Source organism: Piliocolobus tephrosceles, chromosome 14, assembly GCF_002776525.5.
Source record: "Piliocolobus tephrosceles isolate RC106 chromosome 14, ASM277652v3, whole genome shotgun sequence".
Classification (NCBI taxonomy): domain Eukaryota; kingdom Metazoa; phylum Chordata; class Mammalia; order Primates; family Cercopithecidae; genus Piliocolobus; species Piliocolobus tephrosceles.
In genome coordinates, this window is record NC_045447.1 from 18,326,216 (window position 1) to 18,347,560 (window position 21,345).

Consider the following 21,345-nt stretch of genomic DNA (forward strand, 5'->3'; position numbering starts at 1 on the left):
CACTTTGTGAGGCCAAGGCAGGCAGATCACACGGTCAGGAGATTGAGACCATCCTGGCCAACATGGTGAAACCCTGTCTCTACTAAAAATACAAAAATTAGCTGGGTGTGGTTGTGTGCGCCTGTAGTCCCAGCTACTTGGGAGGTTGATGCAGGAGAATTGCTTGAACCCAGGAGGCGGAGGTTGCAGTGAGTTGAGATCGCATCACCACACTGCAGCCTGGGGACAGAGCAAGACTCTGTCTCAAAAAAAAAAAAAAAAAAAAAAAGGAAGGGCAGCTTAGCCAAATCTAGGACAGCTTATGCAACAAATAATGATACTAATGGATTATACCACATAAAATAAACCAATATCCATGACTTCATAATGATGTAAATCAAGAATTGAATAAATGAATAAATGGGGGAGAAGAGAAAGCTCTTCCTTACAGTAGAATTCCAATAAATATAGAAAGGATAATGAAAATAGAAAATCACCAATTGGCAAATACTACTGAAATACTACTGTGAAAATGGTTTTGGGTAAGAATTATCAATAGATGCTAAAATTAGTGGGTGAAAGTATACAAACTGAACACACAGCTTCAAATATCTTCCCACAACATTAGTATTAATTACAAAAGGAAAAACAGAATTTTATTGCAGATACCACCTTAGCCAAGAAATCAGAGTTAACATCACCCATTAATGAGACATATTAACATTCCGCGCCTCCTGATATACAACCAAGGAAGGGCGCGTCACTTTTGTGGTATTCTTGTCAAAAGTGCATAACTTGGGCTCAGCATAGTGGCTCACACCAGTAATCACAGGGCTTTGGGAGGCTGAGGCTGGAGGAGCACTTGAGCCCAGGAGTTAGAGGTGGCAGTGAGCTATGATGGTGCCATTGCACTGCAGCCTGGGTGACAGAGTGAGGCTCTGTCTCTGAAAAAAAAAAAAGTGCATAACTTGAATTTGATCCTGAGAAAACACGACACAAACCCACATTGAAGAACATTCTACCAAATAACTGGCAACAACATTTAGAAAGTGCCAATCAATGCTGGACGGGCGCAGTGGCCACACCTGTAATCCCATTACTTTGGGGGGCCGAGATGGGCAGATTATCTGGGTCAGGAGTTCAAGACCAGCCTGGCCAACATGGTAAAATTCTATCTCTACAAAAATACAAAAATTAGCTGGGTGTGGTGGTGCGCGCCTTGTAACCCTAGCTACGTGGGAAGATGAGGTGGAAGGATCACTTGAACCTGGGAGGCAGAGGTTGCAGTGAGAGCTGAGATTGAGCCACTGTACCCCAGCCTGGGTGAAAGAGTGAGACTGTCTCCAAAAAAAAAGAGTGTCAATGCCATGAAAAACAGAACTGTCAGAGACTGGAGGACAGTAAGGAGAAGTAACAAGTAAATGCAATGTGGAATATTGGATTGGATCCTGGACCAGCAAAAGGGAATTAATGGGAAAAGATTAAATTTAAATAAGGTCTGTTATAAGTAGTATTGTATCAATGTAATCTCTTATTTTTGACAATTGTGCTATGGTTGTGGAAGATGTTAATATTTTAGAAATTCTTTGTACTATTTTTGCAACTTTTTTCTAAGTTTGAAATGATTTCTGAATAAAAGCTAAGAAAGAAGGAAACAAAAAGAAGTGTAGCCTTTGGGAAATCTCTTCCCCTCTCTGGGCCTTTAGTTTCTTCTTAGGTAGAGTAGTGCGATCACCCCAGTTCACTTCCCAGCACCATGAGGATCAAATGGAAGAGTGCAAAGTAGCAGCATTGCATATATATTGATCCTATAGAAAGTTATTCTTGCTGTTAGTAATGGCAGTTCAAGTGTCTTGATCTGTGAAAGCTTCAGGAGGGTTCTACCCAAATGAAAAACATCTGACTGCAAGCTACTGCCTCCCAGCCATTTATATGACCTTGTCTGAGGAAATAATAATGCCAGCTTTGTGGTTGGACAGCTGTTGTCAAGGAGATAGCCCCAGATAGCCCAAACAGCTGGTGGTAGTGACGTCACCTCTAGGCTTGGCAGAAAGATCATGGTGAGACAGAGACAGGACAAAGGCCTCTGTCTCTGACCATGAAACCACTACAGTAGCAGGAAAACCAACTTCCAAATAGCCTTTCCTTTGTGCAATTGATTCTATTTTCAGTTTCCAGGTTCACTAAAGGGTTTAGCATGCAATCCAGGGACATGGTCATGCTGAACAAGGCAATGGACTAATCATAATGAGAGCTCCTGGGCTGGGCGCGATGGTTCATGTCTATAACCCCAGTACTTTCTGAGGCTGAGGTGGGAGAATCAGTTGAGCCCAGGAGTTCGAGACCAGCCTGGGCAACATACCAAGACCCCGTCTCTACTAAAAATAAACAAATTAGTCGGGCGTGGTGGCACCTGCCTGTGGTCCCAGCTACTTGGGAGGCTGAGGTGGGAGGATCACCTAAGCCTAGGAGGTGGAGGCTGCAGTGAGCTATGATCACTCTTACTGCACACCAGTCTGGTTGACAAAGCAAGACCCTGTGTCAAAAAAAAAAAAAAAAAAAATTAAATAAATTGAAAAAACAACCCAACTCCTCACTGGTTCTTTCTTCTTCAATAATGTCCAAGGTATTCAATTAGATGAGGCAACCATGTGAACTCAGCACTGTCCTCCCCATTTTACACATGGGAAAATCGATGTGTAGCAAGCGGGAAGGAACCCCAGGTCACAGGATAAATGGGAAGAGTTTCCAGAGTCAGAATCCAGGTGTCCAGACTTCCGGTTCTGTAAACTGCCCACACTAAGATTCACCTCTTAGCCACTTTGGAGCAGTTTCCCAAAGAGTAGGGTCTGGTGAACATGTCCCTTAAATACTGTCGTCTGGGTGTAGACCTCACCTCTTAATACTAAATTCTAAAGCAAAATAAAAACCCAAATGGGGATGACAGGCTGCCTGAAACAATCAAGGTACTGGAATTCAAAGAGACCTGGCCTCAATTCCCATCTCTAGCACTTACTAGCTGTAGGACCTTCAGTAAGTAGTTTTTACCTTTCGCAGCCTCAGTCTTCTTAATTTTAAGTCAAATAGTAGCACCTCTGGCAGAAGGTTGTTGGGAGGGTTAAATGAGGTGTTGCATGTGATATACCTGGAACAAGTGACACATAAGACATGTTCAAAATATGTAAGTTCTCTTCCTTGTTTATATTCTCAAGAGTTTTCATTGGCTAGAGATGCAAAGTTAGTTGCTTTATGTGGGAAGTGTTAGCCTTCCTCCCCATGAGAGAGTTGGTTGTATGTTAGCAGCTTTGAAATATACACAGAAGCCGGGCACAGTGGCTCACGCCTGTAATCCCAGCACTTTGGGAGGCCGAGGTGGGTGGATCACCAGAGGTCAGGAGTTCAAGGCCAGCCTGGCCAACGTGGTGAAACCCCGTCTCTACTAAAAATACGAAAATTCGCTGGGCGTGGTGGCAGGTGCCTGTAATCCCAGCTACTTGGGAGGCTGAGGCGGGAGAATCACTTGAACCCAGGAGGTGGTGGTTGCATTGAGCCGAGATCGCATCACTGTACTCCAGCCTGGGCAACAGAGCAAGACTCCATCTCAAAAAAAAAAAAAAAAAGAAGAAGAAAAGTAAAGAAACACAGAAATCACCTCCAGAGCTGTAACATCCTGAGAGACCCTGAGAGGTTCAGCCCTCTCATTTAACAGATGTAGAAGCTGAGGTCCACAGAGAAGTGATCTGCCAGGCCGGGCGGGGTGGCACATGCCTGTAATCCCAGCACTTTGGGAGGCTGAGGTGGGTGGATCACCTGAGGTCAGGAGTTCGAGACCAACCTGACCAAGATGGACAAACCCCGCCTCTACTAAAAATACAAAACTAGCCGGGCGTGGTGTCGCATGCCTATAATCCCAGTTACTTGCGAGGCTGAGGCAGGAGAATCGCTTGAACCTGGGAGGCAGGTGTTGTGGTGAGCTGAGATCACGCCATTGCACCCCAGTCTGGGCAACAAGAGGAAAGCTCCATCTCAAAAAAAAAAAAAAAAAAAGAAAAGAAAAGAAAAGAAAGAAGTGATCTGCCAAAGATCACATCACATTGTTGGTGGCAGAGCCAGGGGGGAATCCTGACACCCCAACTTTCCTGCTTTTGGACACACCTATTCATGGGTTGAACTTACTGGCAAGGAGTATTGGTTTCTGGGCTTCAAGGACTGCCCCTTTCCTAGAGCAGTGCACCCTGTGTGCTAAGCTCTCTCTCTTTTTCATGCTTTTATATTGCTAATGCTGGGGGTGAATGAAGATCTAGGGAAAGAAGAGGGACAGGCAAAAATCGTGGGCTTTGGAAGCCTCACTAAAGCTGAGAGAGAGAGAGAGACAGAGAGAGAAACAGAGAGAGAGAGAGAGAATGAATATGAATCTGGGATACACAGAATTACTATTGACTGAGCTCCTAAAAGTATCTCCGATTATTCTCACAAAAACCTTGCAGGATAGGTATTGGCCTCATTTCCCGATTGATTGTTTGAATCATTCATTCACTTAACATACATTTTCAAATAGCTGCTGAGTGGCAGACATGTGCTAGGTGTTGAGGATATAGCAGTGAACAATTCAGAATGTAGTCCCTGCCCCATGTAGCTTCCAGTCTAGTGCAAGGAAAGACATTTAAAAAGATTTTACACACACACACACACACACACTGCAAAATATGGTAAGTGCCACAAAGGAATAATTTGCATTGCTAGGAATACAAGAAGTGGCTTGATTTAGATTAAATGATTAGGGAAGGCTTCTTTTGAAAAGTATCAATTAATTGGTTAATTACTTAATCGAAGAATGAGGGCCTGGTGCAGTGGCTCAGGCCTATAACCCCAGCACTTTGGGAGGCCAAGTGGGAGTATTGCTTGAGGCCAGGAGTTCAAGACCAGTCTAGGCAACATAGTGAGACCCTGTCTCTATTAAAAAAAAAAAAAAAGAATGAGGAAACTGAGGGTGAAACGGGAATTGTTCAAGATTACTGGGAAAGTCACTATCTATCCACTCATCAACTGTTTCAAGTTATTTTCATCCGGTGCTCTCACAAGGGCCTGCAGAGGAAGGAGCAACACTGAGTTGAGGAGGGGAAGGTTGATTTCATTGCTTAAACTCTGCCAAGATTATCCAAGTGTTTGGTGATTGCTATGTGCTTTAAGAAAGGCGGCCAAGGGGCCGGGTGCTGTGGCTCATGCCTGTAATTCCAGCACTTTGGGAGGCTGAAGTGTGCAGACCACGAGGTCAAGAGATCGAGACCATCCTGGGCAACATGGTGAACCCCCGTCTCTACTAAACATACAAAAATTACCTGGGCGTGGTGGCGCTGCGCCTGTAATCCCAGTTACTTGGGAGGCTGAGGCAGGAGAATCGCTTAAACCCGGGAGGTGGAGGTGGAGGTGGATGTTGCAGTGAGCTGAGATCGCGCCACTGCACTCCAGCCTGGCGAGAGTGAGCCGCCGTCTCAAAAAAAAAAAAAAAAAAAAAGAAAAAAAGAAAGACAAAAATGAAAGGCAGCCAGGGTTATGCAGAGAGCCCTCATCTAGTTGGCAGGAGCTGCGGCCCCCGCTCCAGTTGAAAGACATTGTCAATACTTAATCACTTTGGGAGAGTCCTTTCCTCTCGCTGGGCCTCAGTTTTCTGACCACAAGTGCCTTTTGAGTCCTAATGGTAATAAAAGATCAACAGGTGAGTGACTGGAGTGGGAGTGCTGTCGACCACTGGCTCATGGGAGTAAGTTATTTGCTTCAAACTAAGTCTGCAAATTACTGTTTGCCTTGAGATTCCGCACGTAGGATTTTTCTAAAGCAAGGCAGTACTCAGTTATCTGAGTTTCAACTCAAGGTCAAATCACAAAGTTTTGGGGTCATTATTCCAGAAAAGCAAACACGGGGTTAGGAAATTTGAGGATGCCTAAGGCGCTGTATTCATTTCCATCTCCCGCGTAAATTAACGGACTAGGGCCCGCTTTGGCCCTCAACAAAGATGGCACCCGCCCTAGCCTCGTCTTAAGTGCCCTCACAAAAAATGACAGCCGGCCTTTTTTTTTTCTCTTAGTTTTGCTGGCATAAGCACGGACGCGATGCCCTTAGTTAAGATGGCACCTACCCCCGCTTCCCTGCCCGTCCTCTGGCGCCAGCCGGTCGGCTTCACTGCGTGCGCCTGGGTGACCCCGCCTCGTTTCCGTAGGAAGAAGCGCCGGGAAAGATGGCGGCGTCTGTGGTTTGAATTCCAGCGGCGCCGCAGGAGTCTGAACAAGCGCTGGGGTGGAGGGGGCGGGGACCCTGGGAGCTCCGCGGGTCGCTACCGCGGGGGGTACTAGTGGCGCCGCCGCCACAGACACCAACACCGCCACCACCTCTGTATCCATGATGGACTCGGTGTTGGAAGAGGACGTCACCCTCCCTGGGACGCTCAGCGGCTGCAGGTGCGGCCGGGGCATTGGTGGTCTTGGTAACCGGGCCGGGGTTCCAGCTGGTGGGGTTTGGCTCTAACGCGGACTTGAGGTTTGCTTTTGAGGATGTCTGGCCAGGGGCAAGTGTGTGGGGTGGGTTCCTTCAGAGAGGGTCTCTGGGGGGCCCACCAGCTGACACTCTGGGGGGCTGGGAGCCACGATCTGCACCACAGTTGTCTGTAGCATTGCACCACGTGCTTTGTAGAGGGCTTGAAGAACAAGTAAGCGGTTTTGTGAAAGAGTAGGACGAGGGTGGGGCCACTTGGAGTATCCCGTTAGTGGGGATTGGTGGAGAACAGGGACCTTGAGGGCACCTGATGGTTCACTCTGGTTTGAGGGTTTGTTTTCATTATGGCAAGTATAGCCGGTATGCCCAGACTTTGCTTTTTGGGTCAGATAGTGGCCACCCAGGAGGGAATGGAGTGCAATGGTTAAGAGCCGTGGCTGGAGTTGGACAAAACTGGATTCAAATCCAGCCCTGTAAACTGACTAGCTGTGTGACCTTGGTAAAGTGATTTCACCGGCTTTCCCATCTGTAAAATGGGCTAGTAATATCCACCCAACAGAGTTGGAGTGAGGATTAAAAGAGGGGATGCCTGTCGAGCCATTAGCTTGGCAAGTGTAGTGCCTGCCACATAATCAGTGCTTAAAAAATGATCTTGTGTTGCCATTAGTGTTATTATTACTACTGTCATCAAAGGTGATATGAATCAGGGAATAATGGCCAAGAGTGGCCTCCCATGGACCTGCCCCAAGAGACTGGGAGTCCCCATTGCTGGTTGAGCTGGGTCTGGTAGGAAGGCCTAATAGAGCACTACACTGCTCCAGGGCTGGCCCCTGTGGTTGTCCTGGACTCCTGGTTGGAGAGTGAGTAGAAGAAAGAAGAGGAGAGCCCTGACTGAGAACGTGCACTGTTTATCCAGCTCTACTAGGGACAAGCTGCTGCTTTTAGTCAACAGATCCTAATTGAAAGGGTGACCATGGTATTTATTGTGCTAACTGGGACACTTTTAAGAGTGAAAAGGGCCAGGCACAGTGGCTCACCCCTGTAATCCAAGTCCTTGGGGAGGCTGAGGTGGGCCCATTTCTTGAGCTCAGGAGTGTGAGATCAACGTGGGAAACATGGTGAAATCCTATCTCTACAAAAAATACAAAAATTAGCCAGGCGTGGTGGCATGCACTTGTAGCCCCAGCCACTTGGGAGGCTGAGGCAGGAGGATTGCTTGAGCCTGGAAGGTTGATGCTGCAGTGAGCTGTGTTCATGCCACTGCGCTGTAGCCTGGGTGACAAAGTGAGGCTCTGTCTTAAAAAAAAAAAAAGTGAAAATAATGTTTATGCCCGGGCAGCAGACATACATAGGGCCTATCTTGGGTAAACCTGGACAAATGGTTTTTCTGTTTATTGAGAACCTTCATGTATCAGGCACAGACTAAGATGCTTTGCAGTTCCTGTCTAATTGGGTCCTGTGATATTTCATCATGCCCTTTTCTGTCTGTTTTACTTCCACTGCCCCAATATATTTGGAGTATGGCTTCTCTCCTGTATTGTCTTTTGCACCTCTAATAGTTTTTTATACTACAGTTTGAAAACTATTATTTTTTTATTTGAGTCTTGCTCTATCGCCAGGCTGGAGTGCAGTGGTGCGATCTTGACTCACTGCAACCTCTGCCTCCCGGGTTCAAGCAATTCTCTTGCCTCAGCCTTCCCTATAGCTGGGATTACAGGAGTGCACCACCATGCCTGGCTAATTTTTGTGTGTTTAGTAGAGACGGGGTTTCACCATGTTGGCCAGGACGGTCTCCATCTCCTTATCTCGTGATCTGCCCACCTTGGCCTCCCAAAGTGCTGAGATTACAGGTGTGAGCCACCATGCCCAGCCTGAGAACTATTTTTTAAATATAAATCTGCTCTTCACAGTCTGCTGCTTTGTGCTTTTAATGCTGCTTGTTGCTGTTATTGTAACTTCCATTATTATTCTCTCAGATAGCCATTCTCATTTCAGTGCTTGTTGGCCAAACACTTAGGTTTTGGGGTCCCAGCCTAGCTGGGTTTCAATCCCAGTTCTGCTACTTAACAACCCCTTGATTTGGGGGCAAGTCACTCATCCTCCATGAGCCTCAGTGTTTATCATCTGTAAAAGGGGTTGGTATAAAGCCTAGGGTTGGCATAAGGATTAAAATGAATCTTAAAAAGTTTAGCTCAGTGTCTGACCTGGAGTAACTACTCAGCAGAACAGCAAACATTCTCCTTTCCCTCATCTCCCTCCTTTACAGGACCTAGATATGCATACATTCCATCTTAACCATTTTAAAGCATGGTTCAGTTGTATTAAATCTATTTGTATTATTGCTGAACTGTCACCACTATCTATCTTTGTAACTCTCCATCTTGCAAATGCAAAACAGAAACTCTGTCCCTGTTAAAACAGTAACTCCCTATTCCCCTCTTCTTCCAGCCTCTGACAATCACCAGTCTTCTTTCTGTCTCTATGATTTTTTTTTTTTTTTTTCTCCTGAGACAAGGTCTTGCTCTGTTGCCCAGGCTGGAGTGCAGTAGAGTGATCTTGGCTCACTGCAACTCCCGCCTCTGGGGTTCACGCAATTCTCGTGGCTCATCCACTTAGCGGCTGGGACTGCAGGCATGCCCCTCTACACCTGGCTAATTTTTGTATTTTTAGTAGAGACAGGGTTTCACCAGGTTGACCAGGCTGGTCTTGAACTCCTGGCCTCAAGTGTTCTGTCTGCCTCGGCCTCCCAAAGTGCTGGGATTATAGGTATGTGCCATTGCACCCAGCCTGTCTCTATGATTGTGACTACTCTATAAGTATCGCATATAAGTAGAATAATACACTATTTGTCCTTTTGTGACTGGTTTATTTAATGTAGCATTATGTCCCCAAGGTTCATGCATGTTGTAGTATGTGTCAGAATTTCTTTCCTTTTTAAGGCTTTTCTTTTCAATTTTTTTTAGAGATAGTCTTGCTCTGTTACCCAGACTGGTCTTAAATTCCTGGGCTCAAGTGATCCTCCTGCCTCTGCCTTGCTAAGTGCTGGGATTACAGGCACAAGCCACTGTGCGTGCCCCTCACCAATATTTTTATTGTCCTTTTGATTATACCCTTAGGGTGTGACTTGGTAGGTATCTCATTGTGGTTTTTTTTTTTTTTTTTTTTTGAGACAGAGTCTCACTCTCTCACCCAGGCTGGAGTGCAGTGGTGCAATTTCAGCTCACCACATCCTCTGCCTCATGGGTTTAAGCGATTCTCGTGCCTCAGCCTCCCATGTAGTTGGGACTACAGGCGCATGCCAGCACGCTTGGCTAATTTGTATATTTTTAGTAGAGATGGGGCTTCACCATGTTGGCCAGGCTGGTGTCAAACTCTTGACCTCAGATGATCTGCCCACCTCGGCCTCCCAAAGTGCTGGGATTACAGGAGTGAGCCACTGCACCTGGCCCTCATTGTGGTATTGATTACACGTTAATGGCTACTGATGTGTTGAGCATCTTTCCATGTGCCTTTTAGCCATTTGTACACTTTCTTTGGAGAAATGTGTATTCAAATCCGTTGTCCATTTAAAAAACGTGAATATATTTTGACTCAGCAATTCCACTTCTTGTCATCTATGCTAGAGAAATCCTTATACTTGTGCATAACAGGACCTTATAAGATCATTCATATGACAATATGTGTAAAAGAAAAACTTGGAAACAAATTGAGTTATTATCAGTAGGGGATTGGGTAAATACACATCCTTTCAAAAGTATCTTTCAGACTGTGGCCCATTGGTAGCTCATGAAATTCAATTTAGTAGGTTGCAACCAGGATTTAGAAAAGTAGAACAGAATAGAAAACATTTCAAGGATGAAGAGTAATAATATTTCTTCTGCGGCTCATGGTCAGTAAAGTTTGAAGAACAGTGCTGTAGAAAGCTTTGTAGGAGTTAAAAACTTTGAGGTATATCTATTTGTACTGTCATGAAAACATCTTGAGGGCATATTAAGTAGAAGAAAGATGTTGTAGCAAGATATATACTGTTTGATTGCATGTGTTTTATTTTTAAGCAGCAAAATTAAAACTAACTATGTAAAAACACATAAAAAGATCTGGAAGTTACAGGTCTTTTTGATAACAGTGATTACCTCTTAGGTGGGTACTAGATGGGAGTGAGGAGGAGCCAAGGAGAACTTTAGGCTTATCTGTATTTTTTTTTAAATTTATATATTTTTCTCTAATTAAGAATAAAATAGAATGAAAAAGGGGTTGTTAAAAGACAAAAGTGAGCTCGTTGGTGTAATCGTCTGAATGTTATGTCTGGTCTCATTCACGGCTCTCATGAAACAATTTGTCAAGGAGACAGTCCTATTGGGTCTTGTGGTTTGAATGGACATTTGTTGCTGGCATATATAGGCATAGAAAGAGGTCACTCCTTTTTGGTAGCAATAGAGCAAGATAGGAGGATGAGGTGGTGGAGCTCAGGTGAAGGTCCATTCAACACTCAAAAATTGTCCACAGACAGTTGCTACAGCAGGGCGCGATGGCTCACGCCTGTAATCCTAGCACTTTGGGAGGCTGAGGCAGTCAGGTCACCTGAGCTCAGGAGTTTGAGACCAGCCTGGCCAATGTTGTGAAACTCCATCTCTACTAAAAATACAAAAAATTATCTGGGCATGGTGGCGCATGCCTGTAATCCTAGCTACTTGGGAGGCTGAGGCATGAGAATCGCTTGAATACGGAAGGCGGAGGTTGCAGTGAGCTGAGATCACACCGCTGCACTCCAGCCTGGGCGATACAGTGAGAGTCTCCAAAAAACCAAACCGAAACAAGACAGAAGAGTCATTATGATGGCTGTGCCCTGTGCTGAGTGATGGAAACCTTATGCCTCAGTCCATTTGGTCCTTACCACCACCACCCACCCCCCATCCCCAACCTCAGGGAAGGCGTCAGGGGTACCAGGGTGGTGTAGGTTCAGGGCAGGGGGTTAAAGTCAGGCTGGCTTGGAGTTTCCAACCTATTAACTTTTGGGTCTTTGTTTTTCCTCGTTAGAAAATTAAAAAAAAAAAAGGTAACATTAAAAATCACCACCTACTGCAGAAGGACTATGGTGAGGATGAAACCTGATTTTCATTTCAAACATTCAGTTTAGAAAATGGACTTCAGTCCTGTGGTGAGGATGAAAGGGAAGGCTGCCTGTCCTGTGCTGAGTGCGGTGCTTGTGCAGAATGGGTGCTCCACATAAGGCAGGTTTCTTAGATTGTGCTTTATTTTGCACGTGAGGAAACTGGTACTCCACCACGTGTCACATTTATGTAGGAGCTTTGGGCAGTCCACACACAGGCTAGCAAGGGGAAAACGCACTGGGATCCTGGACTTTGGGCTCAGCTTTGCCAGTAACTTTTGTGATTTTGAGCAAATAAGTTCCTAACCCATTTCTGGGTTTCAGTCTTCTCATCTGTGGAGTAAGATCATATCTGAGCCCTTTTGTTTTGCTTACGTTGTTTTTATTTCTGGTGAGTCTCCCTGAGGCCCCAAACTTAATTATAAGGCTACAGGTGAATGATCAGAATGGAAAGTGGGAGCTGCTTGGGACTGGAGGTGTGGTTGGAACTGACTGGAGGATGCAGATGACAGAGGTTCATAGCATTTTAAAAGTGGGTAGGTAAAGCCCAAGTGGAAAGTTGGCAGGATCCAAGCAAGAATTTCTGCATAATAGTGGTTTTGTCTAAGGGTTGGGATGTCAAATGTCGTTTTTCAAACTTCAGTGTTTGCCTGTAGGAAGTTTGTCTAAGACCAAAATCTTTGGCTTTGTTTGCTAGGTACTTTTCAGCTGTGATTGATCTTGGCTTGAGTTATTCATGGGCAGTTTCAGCCAGTGGGAGTTAATGTAATGGCTCTGGTGGAGAGAACCCCAGATTGAGAATGTAGGACCAGACCTTAGGCCGAGCTTGGCCAATAACCTGGTGTGTGTGACCTTGGGCTTCTGGACCACTGTCTGCAAAAGGTGATGGTTGAACTTTATTTTAGTTTTTAAAATTCAGTTTAGAAAATTGACTTTGTCCTTTTAGTGATGTTTATTGGAGGAAATTGAGAATTATACAACATTGAAAAGGAAGAAAACCTCTCATTTCCCTACTGATGATGACTTTTAATATTTCAGTGTATTTCCTTTGTCTTGTTATATATCTATAGCCCACCTATTTCCAAAACGGACTTGAGGTGACTTCAGTATTTATGTACTGTATGTATTTGTTTTCATAATTGAGGATGTATTCTGTTTATGTTTTTTCATTTGCCTTTCTAGGGGACACATTTTTTATTTTTTTATTTTTTATTTTATTTTTTGAGACAGAGTCTCACTCTGTCACCCAGGCTGGAGTGCAGCGGCGTGATCTCAGCTCACTGCAACCTGCGCTTCCTGGGTTCAAGTGATTCTCCTGCCTCGGCCTCCCAAGTAGCTAGGATTACAGGCACCTGCCATAATGCCCGGCTAATTTTTGTATTTTTAGTAGAGATGGGGTTTCACCATATTGGCCAGGCTGGTCTGGAACTCCTGATCTCAAGTGATCCACCGGCCTTGGCCTCCCAAAGTACTGGGATTTTAGACATGAGTCACTGTACCCGACCTGGACACATTTTTTTTTGGATCATTTTCTTGATGTTGGAATTTTATTTCCAATTTTTTGCCTGTTTTTGATCTTGAAGGTACATTCCAACTCCTAAGTTTGGTGGTCAGGCAAAATTGTCTGAGGAGCACAATGAATTTGGATTTAGAGGCATGGAAAGAGCAAACTGCCAAGAAGTCAAGCTGAGTTTCCATCAGCTCCTAGTTTACAGTGTGGGATAGGGAAGCATTCGTGGGGGTTGGATGTAAAAGACCTGGCTTCTGGACCTGGCTCTCTACTGAACTGCCATGGGACCCTGGCTAGGACAGTGAAATTGTCTGGGCCTTGGAGTCTTCCTTTGAAAAATGTGTGCACCCTCAGGAAGTTAGGCAATTCTAATGATGGTAAATCTTTTATAAATTCTAAAGCACTGTAGGTTTCAAGGCGACATGATATTTTGCTCTCATTTGTGGAGTACCCACAATATACTGGACCTTGCTGTATCTTGTTTAATTGCCAATTACTCTGTGAGGTAGCTGCTGTTCTCCTTTTACAGTTGAAGAAAGTGAGGCTCAGAGAGATACATGGCAGAGCTTAGAATAGAATCCAGGATAGTGTCTTTTGTGTCACACCACACCTCCTATTATGGGTTAGTTTTCTGTCAATGTCTCCAGATCCTCACTGAATGTTTTTATGTAATTCAACCAGGACAACTTCTTGGGTCAGTGAATTTTGCATTGTTTGACATTCTTAAAGCATCTAAATTGGTGTCTGATTCCCAGAGGTTGTGATAGGCATATTAGTGGTCATAATGGTAATAGTAACAACAATAATAGTTGCCATTTATTGAACATTTACCATGTGCTTTGTGTTTATATACATGAACTAATTTAATTTTTACAGGGAGGGCATGGTATCCCCATGTACCAGATTAAGAGAGTGAGACTCAGAAACATAAGTAGCTTGTACTTGTCACAGTGCCTCTGCCAGTAGCACATATTTGGAACACAGAACATGTGATATATGACTGAAGGAATGACATTACTGAAGGTCACTCAGCTATCAAGTGTTGGAGCTGGAACTCAGACCCAAAGCCTGAGTTCTTAACCTCTGTGCTTCATGCCTCATAGGTAGCTCAGCTGTGTGCGTCCCTCCTGGCCATGGGATGATTGTCATGTGCAGTCCAGACAGTCGTAACAGTTTCTGTTGTTCAAACATTAGCTCATCTGTTATCTCATGTGTTCTCTCCTAGTGGCCTTGTTCCCAATGTACCAGATGACCTAGATGGCATCAACCCCGATGCTAGGTTGGGAAATGGTGGTAAGTACACAAAACCAGGCCTTCTCTTGAGTAAAGAACAAGGAAAGTAGACATTAGACTGTGAGCATCTTGAGCTTTCATGTCTCTGGGGCCCAGAGGCTTCCCTGGACTGGCATACAGTAGATGCTGAGTATTTTTTGTATGTATTGATTTGCTCTCCACCTCCTTTCATAAACACTGGACTAGAGGAATTGTTGTCCTTTTGGCCATACTTCATGAGTTTCATTTATTGCTACTAAACCTATAGGGACTCAGTGAGTGTTTGCTGAACTGAACAACTGCATGGAGGCTGGACGTTGAATTGGCGGCTAGGCCGGTGGCTGGAGGCCCAGGAGAGCTGCCATCTGGACTCTAGCGTGCCAAGACCTTCCTGGCAGGCTGCTGGATCCTGTTTGCCGGCTGAGGCCCAGCATTCCTACACGGGCCTGCCCTTTGGAGACAAATAGCTGGTTAGACCACAGGAGACGGCACTGAGTAAACAAGTAGCGTATTGTGTTTAAGCTGGATTATGAGGAGACTTTGCAGTTTGGGTCTAGCTAAGCATTCTTCATAATTCTTATTTCTGAAGAAAGTGAATGCTTAAGCGTCTCTGTGGGTAGTGCTAGTTTTTGCAAAATATCTCTAAGATATTTTGACTTGTGTATTTTTTTCTCTTTTCCACAGTGCTGAGATATGTACAAAAGGAAGGAGATTTTGGAGCAGACAGGAAAAGAGTCCCAAGGTTTATTTCTGGAAAATCCCTTAACTTACAGGGCACCCTCATGTTTTCCTCAGGAACCTATTAACTTTTACTTTATTTTTACTTTTTATTTTTTTGAGACAGGGTCTTGCTCTGTCACCCAGGATGGGAGTGTAGAGGTGCGATCACGCACACTGCAGCCTTGACCTCTTGGACTCAAGCGATTCTCCCATCTCAGTCTCCCTAGTATCTGGGACTACAGGCGTGCACCAAGACATCCGGCTAGTTTTTGTATTTTTTGTAGGACGGTTTTGCCATGTTGCCCAGGCTGGTCTTGAATTCCTGGACTCAAGCGATCCACCTGCCTCAGCTTCCCGAGTAGTGCTGGGATTATAGCCATGAGCCACTGCACTCATTGGCAACTTTTACTTTAAATGCAAAATCTAACAAGTCTGATGTGAGATGGAGTCTCGCTCTGTTGCCCAGGCTGGAGTGCAGTAGTGCCATCTCGGCTCACTGCAGCCTCCGCCTCGTGGATTCAAGCAATTCTCCTGCCTCAGCCTCCCGAGTAGCTGGGATTACAGGCATGCGCCACCACGCCCGGTTAATTTTTGTATTTTTAGTAGACACAGAGTTCACCATGTTGGCCAGGCTGGTCTCGAACTCCTGACCTCAGGTGATGTGCCTGCCTTGGCCTCCCAAAGTGCTGGGATTACAGGCATGAGCCACTGTGCCTGGCTGGCTTATTTCTTAATTTAGCCGATAGTATACATCTGTTTCATGCCCAACTCTGGGCTCAGTGCTAGAATTCAACCTCAAACGTGTTTACACTTAAGCTGAGAAGACAGACAAACACTTATGAGAAATCGTATGATCAGTGTCAGGAGCAAAGACGTATCAAGTGCTGTGAGAGGGGATTAAATGGAGATTTCCTCTGGTGTGGAGGTGAGTCAGGCTAGAGTTTCACAAGAAATTGATATTGGAGCAGAGACCTGAATAAGTCGGATGTAGGTAAGGAAAAAGGAGGGGATGAGCATCCCGGACACAGGTGAGGGCATGGCCCATTTGAGGAACAGGAAAACAAACCAGTGTGCCCTTCACAGTCTACCCTGCCCATTCCTTAGCCTCTTTTCTGCTAAGTGGTTTCTGAACACCATCCCCACTCCCACCTCTGTGCTTTTGCCTGGGCTGTCTCTCCTTCCTTTTGTTCCTCATCTGCCCAGTTCCTGCTTGCACCCTCTTTAAGACTCAGCTCAAAGCTCACCACCTTTTTTGGCTCTCCCCAGGCCGACTAAGGTGTACTTTCCTCTCTCAGCATTGTGTATTTCACTTTGTCTCCTCTCATTTCATTTATTCCTGTTGGCTACTTTTAAAGTATCAGAATCAGACTAGTTCTCAGCCGCCTATACTCCTTCCATCCTACTCCAAACCACCATGATCTGCAGCCTAGATTATCCCAATGTTCTCCTAACTGGTTTCCCTGTTTCTCTCCTAAGCCCCTTACAGTCTGTTCTCAGACAGGCAGCCAGAGGGAGCCTGTAGAAACCTAAGTCGAATCATCTTACCCCTTAGCTCCAAATCTTCCAGCGGCAACTCAGAGTCCTTAGAAGAGTCTAAAAACTGTATACAGTCTGTCCCCGTTTACCTGTCTCACCTCCTCTCCTGCTGTCCCCCTTTGTTTATTGAGCTCCAGACTATTGGCCTCTTGAGTGTTCCACAGACCCACTGGGACCATACTTCCACCTCAGGCTTCTCTCTGAATGTGGAGAATTCTCCCCCAGGTAACTGGTCCTTTCTCTTCAAGTCTGCCCATATGTCACCTTCTCAGTGAGACCTTCCTTAACCACCTTACTTAAAATGGCAGTCCTCACACCATGCCTCCTATTTCCTATCCTTACCTACTTTTTCTCCATAGCATTTATTACCTTTTAACATATTATGCCGTTGTCCTTTCATTTTGTTTATTGTGTTTCCTCCCTCTAGACTATCAGCTGCATTTGTTTGTTTTATTTCCTGATGTTTCCACATCTAGAAAGGGGCCTAGCAGAAAGTGGGCTCTCAGTGCATATATTTTGGAAGAATGAACTTATTCTCTCAGCACACATTTACTGAACACCTACAAAGTGCCACGGGTATTCAGCCGGATAACAGTTAGTTTAGATCTCCATCCTGTCCACTCGATAGGGAGCCTCTTGGGTGCAGGATTAGTGTCTCCTTTACCATTATTTCCTCAGCACACAGGATGGGGCTTGGCACCGAGTAGGTGTGTAATACATGTTTGTTCAGTTAAAGACGCTGCAGAGAGATTTGGTTGTTGGTACAGTCTTTAAAACAGGTCAGCAATTTCCGGTCCACTGCTTGCTTTTGAAAATAAACTTTTATTAGAACGCAACCACTTTGTTTCTGGATTGTTTGTGGCTGTTTTTGTGTGACAACAGGATTTGAGTAGTTGTGACAGATTTTAGGCTTTGCGTATGGCTCACAATGCCTAAAATATTGTCTGGCATTTTAAGAAAAAGTTTGCCAACCCTGCTGTCAAGTCAGTTAGACGTGCTTTGTTGTAATTACTGACATGAGAAGATGACACTCTGTTCAGTAAAGTAATTTCACGAAATAAGGAAGTATGTATCAGGACAGTCTGCTTTGCAAAATGCCTGACGTGTTTGCTGTGTTCATCCTCTGATGTGCGCGTTGTTACCTTGGGGTTAGTTTAAGTAATTTGTAAATTAATGGTTTAGAGCTTTCCCTGGACTAAAATCAGTAAATCACAACAGACAGCAGGTCCCAGCCGCGTGCACTATGGAAGCAGTTCGTGTTGTTTTCCTCTCTGGGCTCTATTCCTCAATAGGAACTTTGAGCAGTTTGCAAGCTGTGACGTTTTCCTCTATTGTACCTTTTTACAGTGCTCCCAAATGTGTCAGAAGAAACAGTGTCTCCCACCAGAGCACGGAACATGAAGGACTTTGAAAATGTAAGTGGAAATACCAAATTACTGTCCCCAACAAATCATGTCTGCTGCCCCTGTCCAGCCAGACCCAGGAAAGCTGTGTTTCTTGAGATCTAAGTTCGGTGATGCCAGAGGTAGGAGAGGTGCCATGTCTCATGGACATCCTCTGTGAGACTTTTACACCCACATGCAGTCAGCCGTTATACAAGGGCCAAATGTAGGTTCTGATGGGATCAGCAGTTTTCAACTTGGGGTGAAACTTCTAGTTTTCAACTTTGGTTTTCTAGTTTGGTGCCTTTCTGGTGTCCTAAGGTGACGATGTTTCCATGCTGCACAGTTGAGGGGAGCTGACGTTTGTCAGGGGCCATACTATTACTATAAGGCATGTTATTTATGGTCCTCTATTTGATGCTCGCTGCAACCTTTGAGATATTTTGTATTATTCCCATTTTACAGATAAAGAATCTTAAGACTAGGAGAGACTTGTTTATGGTCATATAATAGATAAGTGTCAGAGTTGGAATTTGAATCCACGTTTTTATTAATTCCAAAGCCATTATTCTTTCCATTGCATTGTGCCTCCCCTTGCATTTTGTAAACTTTTATCTTTGTTGCTCTTGAATGAAATGTGAGTAACCTGTACCCAGTACTGTGTAGTTTTTTTTCTGAGAATGGATTACTTGGTGACAGATTTGGCTTCAATGCCTAATGTCTTCCAGCGTTGTGTCTTTCATTTATTAGTAGAGGGGGTTTGTTGTCAAGTAACAGGAAAATAAGGTCATTTTCGCAATTCCAATTCTCTTTAACAAGTTACCTCTTCAGTGCTCTCATTTATCATGGGAAGAATTAGACCCTTCTTCATTCGTAAGCAAATGAAATCCATACTATGCAAGACACAAGAGATATTTATCGGAGAGAAGATGGAGGACACAGAGAGGAGGACATTCCACAATTATGTTTCTCTCTCCCCAGTTGTCTTTACAGAACAGAGCGGTGCTGTCTCTGGATTTAATTTAGAATACTCATTACTGCTAATAGTTATCTGCAAACCACCAGTGACCAATTGAAGAAATGACTTGTCAGATCTCTAATGGAAACAAGTAATTTCTGAGCTTTGAGTTGTTATAATTTCAGCTGTACAACTCGATCTATGCTGTGGGGTCTGGGGCCTCAAACGAATGAGATTTGATTATTCTACATCGTGTATAATTAAAATATGCTCTACTATTAAATGGTTGTTCCTGTTTTATCGTAAGAGTAATAACAGCTACTGTTTATTGAGCTCTTGCTCTGAGCTGGGCACTTTAAGTGCTAAGCTCTTTGTATATGTTACTTTAATATTAAAGTGGCTCTGCAAGATGGTTATTTCATTTTTGAAAGGCACAGCTTTACCTTTTATTTCTAAATTGGAAAATTTCACAGGATATTAGAATTTTGGTTTCACATCTTTTATCTGCTTATTGAACGGAAAGGAATCCCAGAATTGAACACAACCCTCTTTATTATATATAGCAGAAACTGAGGCCCAGGGATGTGACATGGCAAAATTGTTCTCAGAGGCAGTCTGTGCTGCCTGAGGCCCGTGGCTTCTGGAGCCAGGCTGCTTATTTGTCCACATCTCCTGGGTGCCCTGTGGCCGGTCACTTAACCTCTCTGTACTTCCCTCATTTTAACAATGGGCATGATAACAGTACCTACTTCATAGGGTTGTTAGGAGGATCGAATGAGTGAATATTTGCAAAGCACAGAGTACGTTCTATGTGTTTGCCATCACTGCTTCTTCCTTTTCTTACTGTTACTGTTACGATTACTGTTATTTTTTTCCATCTGCCATGTGATTCAAGTTCCCCTTGTTCAGATGTGTTTTTGGTGACCTAAATCCTATTTTTCTTGAAGGTGAGGGAGAGCCTTCTATGCCACCAACATGTTTTAGGATTTATGTTTTTTTCTTTATGACTGTAGTCCTTTGGCTGCTGTTAGGTTTTTATGGCATTAATATTTTTTATTGTAGCATTTTCAAGAGCAAATTCTGCAGCCGGAATTGAAATGGCCACACTGTTCACAGTGTCTCCCTTTCAGGTCTTTATGAGTCACTGAAATTTTTCATTTGGCCTGAGTTATGAATGCATGATCTCTATGTAGTGGTAGTCTGAACTTTCTGTGGGATGCTTATAGGAAATGCTCTTGGCATCTAAAGCTAATTTTAGAGTCAGCATGCATATTAAGGAGGGGGCTGAGATACTTTGGATTTAAAGTGGAAACTCATGATTCATCCTATTCTAGTCTCAGATGATTGATACCTAACCATCAAGAGTTGCATTTAGTTGGGGGCTGGCAACACATAGGTCCCCTTCTGGTTTTCCTCAGAGTTCATCCATTTAATAAACATTTTTAAATGTACGCTACTGTGCCAGGCTCTCTGCCAGGGGGAATCTGCAGTGGATTAAGACCAGGTAAGTCCCCCTATCCAGAGGCTCACAGTCTGATTGGGAAGATGGATAGAAAAATAGTGCAGGGACAGAGGTAAGTATAGGGTGCTGTGGGGCCACAGAGGAGGGGCTATGACTTGGGGTTCAGAGAAGCCTCTCTGGAGGAGATGTTGCCTGAGTTGGGTCATCAGGGACAGGTAGGGATTGATCAAGTGGAGAGAGTTAGGGAGCATCCCAGGCATAAGGACTCACATGTGCAAATGCAGAGAGAGGCATGACAGGGTTTGATGAGTTCAGGGACCTGTAAGTTCTCTTTGGCTAGAAGGAGGCTGTGTGAGACGAGTTGAGAGGTGAGGCCATTGAAGCAGGCAGGGGCCAGCTCCTGCAGGTTCTTGAATGTTACACTGCTTTGTTTGGTTTTTGTCCTGAAGATGAAAGGGAACCAGCAATGGATTTTAATCTGGGGAGGGAAATGACCAGAATAGTGCTTTCAAAAGCTTACCAGGCTGGTGACTATGAGGAGAAGAGTTTGGAGGGGAGCAAGGCTGGTGGTAAGGTGATGAGTTAAAAGGCTGCTGTGGTGGTGTGGGCCCAAAGGGAGGAATGTGGAGCTAAGGGCATGGAATGAAGAGATATTTAGAATAGAGTTAATTTCAGAGCTGGAGGAGCTCTAGGAATCATCTCTTCCAGTCCTTTCATTTGACATGTGGGGACTCTGAAGCCCAGACAGGGGTAGGGACTTACTCAGGCTTTGAACCCAGGTCTTCTATCAAAGGAAGTCCTTTCTATTTCATTTGACTGTTCTGTGCAAATACTCACTCTGGCTTGTGAAAACCACATGTCTTCTTTTTGGTCTTTAAACTGATAATCCATTGTCTAATATGCTCATTAGCTGAGGGTATAATCACC

General features: G+C 44.5%; 1 protein-coding gene across 3 annotated transcripts in view; it reads left to right on the forward strand.

The window, feature by feature from the left end:
- The first annotated feature begins 6,183 nt into the window (after positions 1-6,183).
- CDK5RAP2 (CDK5 regulatory subunit associated protein 2) overlaps positions 6,184-21,345 on the forward strand; it is a 205,825-nt gene continuing 190,663 nt past the window's right edge. For 2 of the 3 annotated variants that reach the window (XM_023223672.1, XM_023223671.1), the window contains exons 1-3: positions 6,194-6,434; positions 14,314-14,381; positions 17,964-18,031. In XM_023223672.1, the coding sequence (XP_023079440.1) occupies positions 6,376-6,434; positions 14,314-14,381; positions 17,964-18,031 (195 nt within the window). In that variant the 5' untranslated portion in view covers positions 6,194-6,375. Of the gene's footprint in view, positions 6,435-14,313; positions 14,382-17,963; positions 18,032-21,345 lie in introns of all 3 variants that reach the window. The other variant, XM_023223670.1, reaches the window with a different exon arrangement.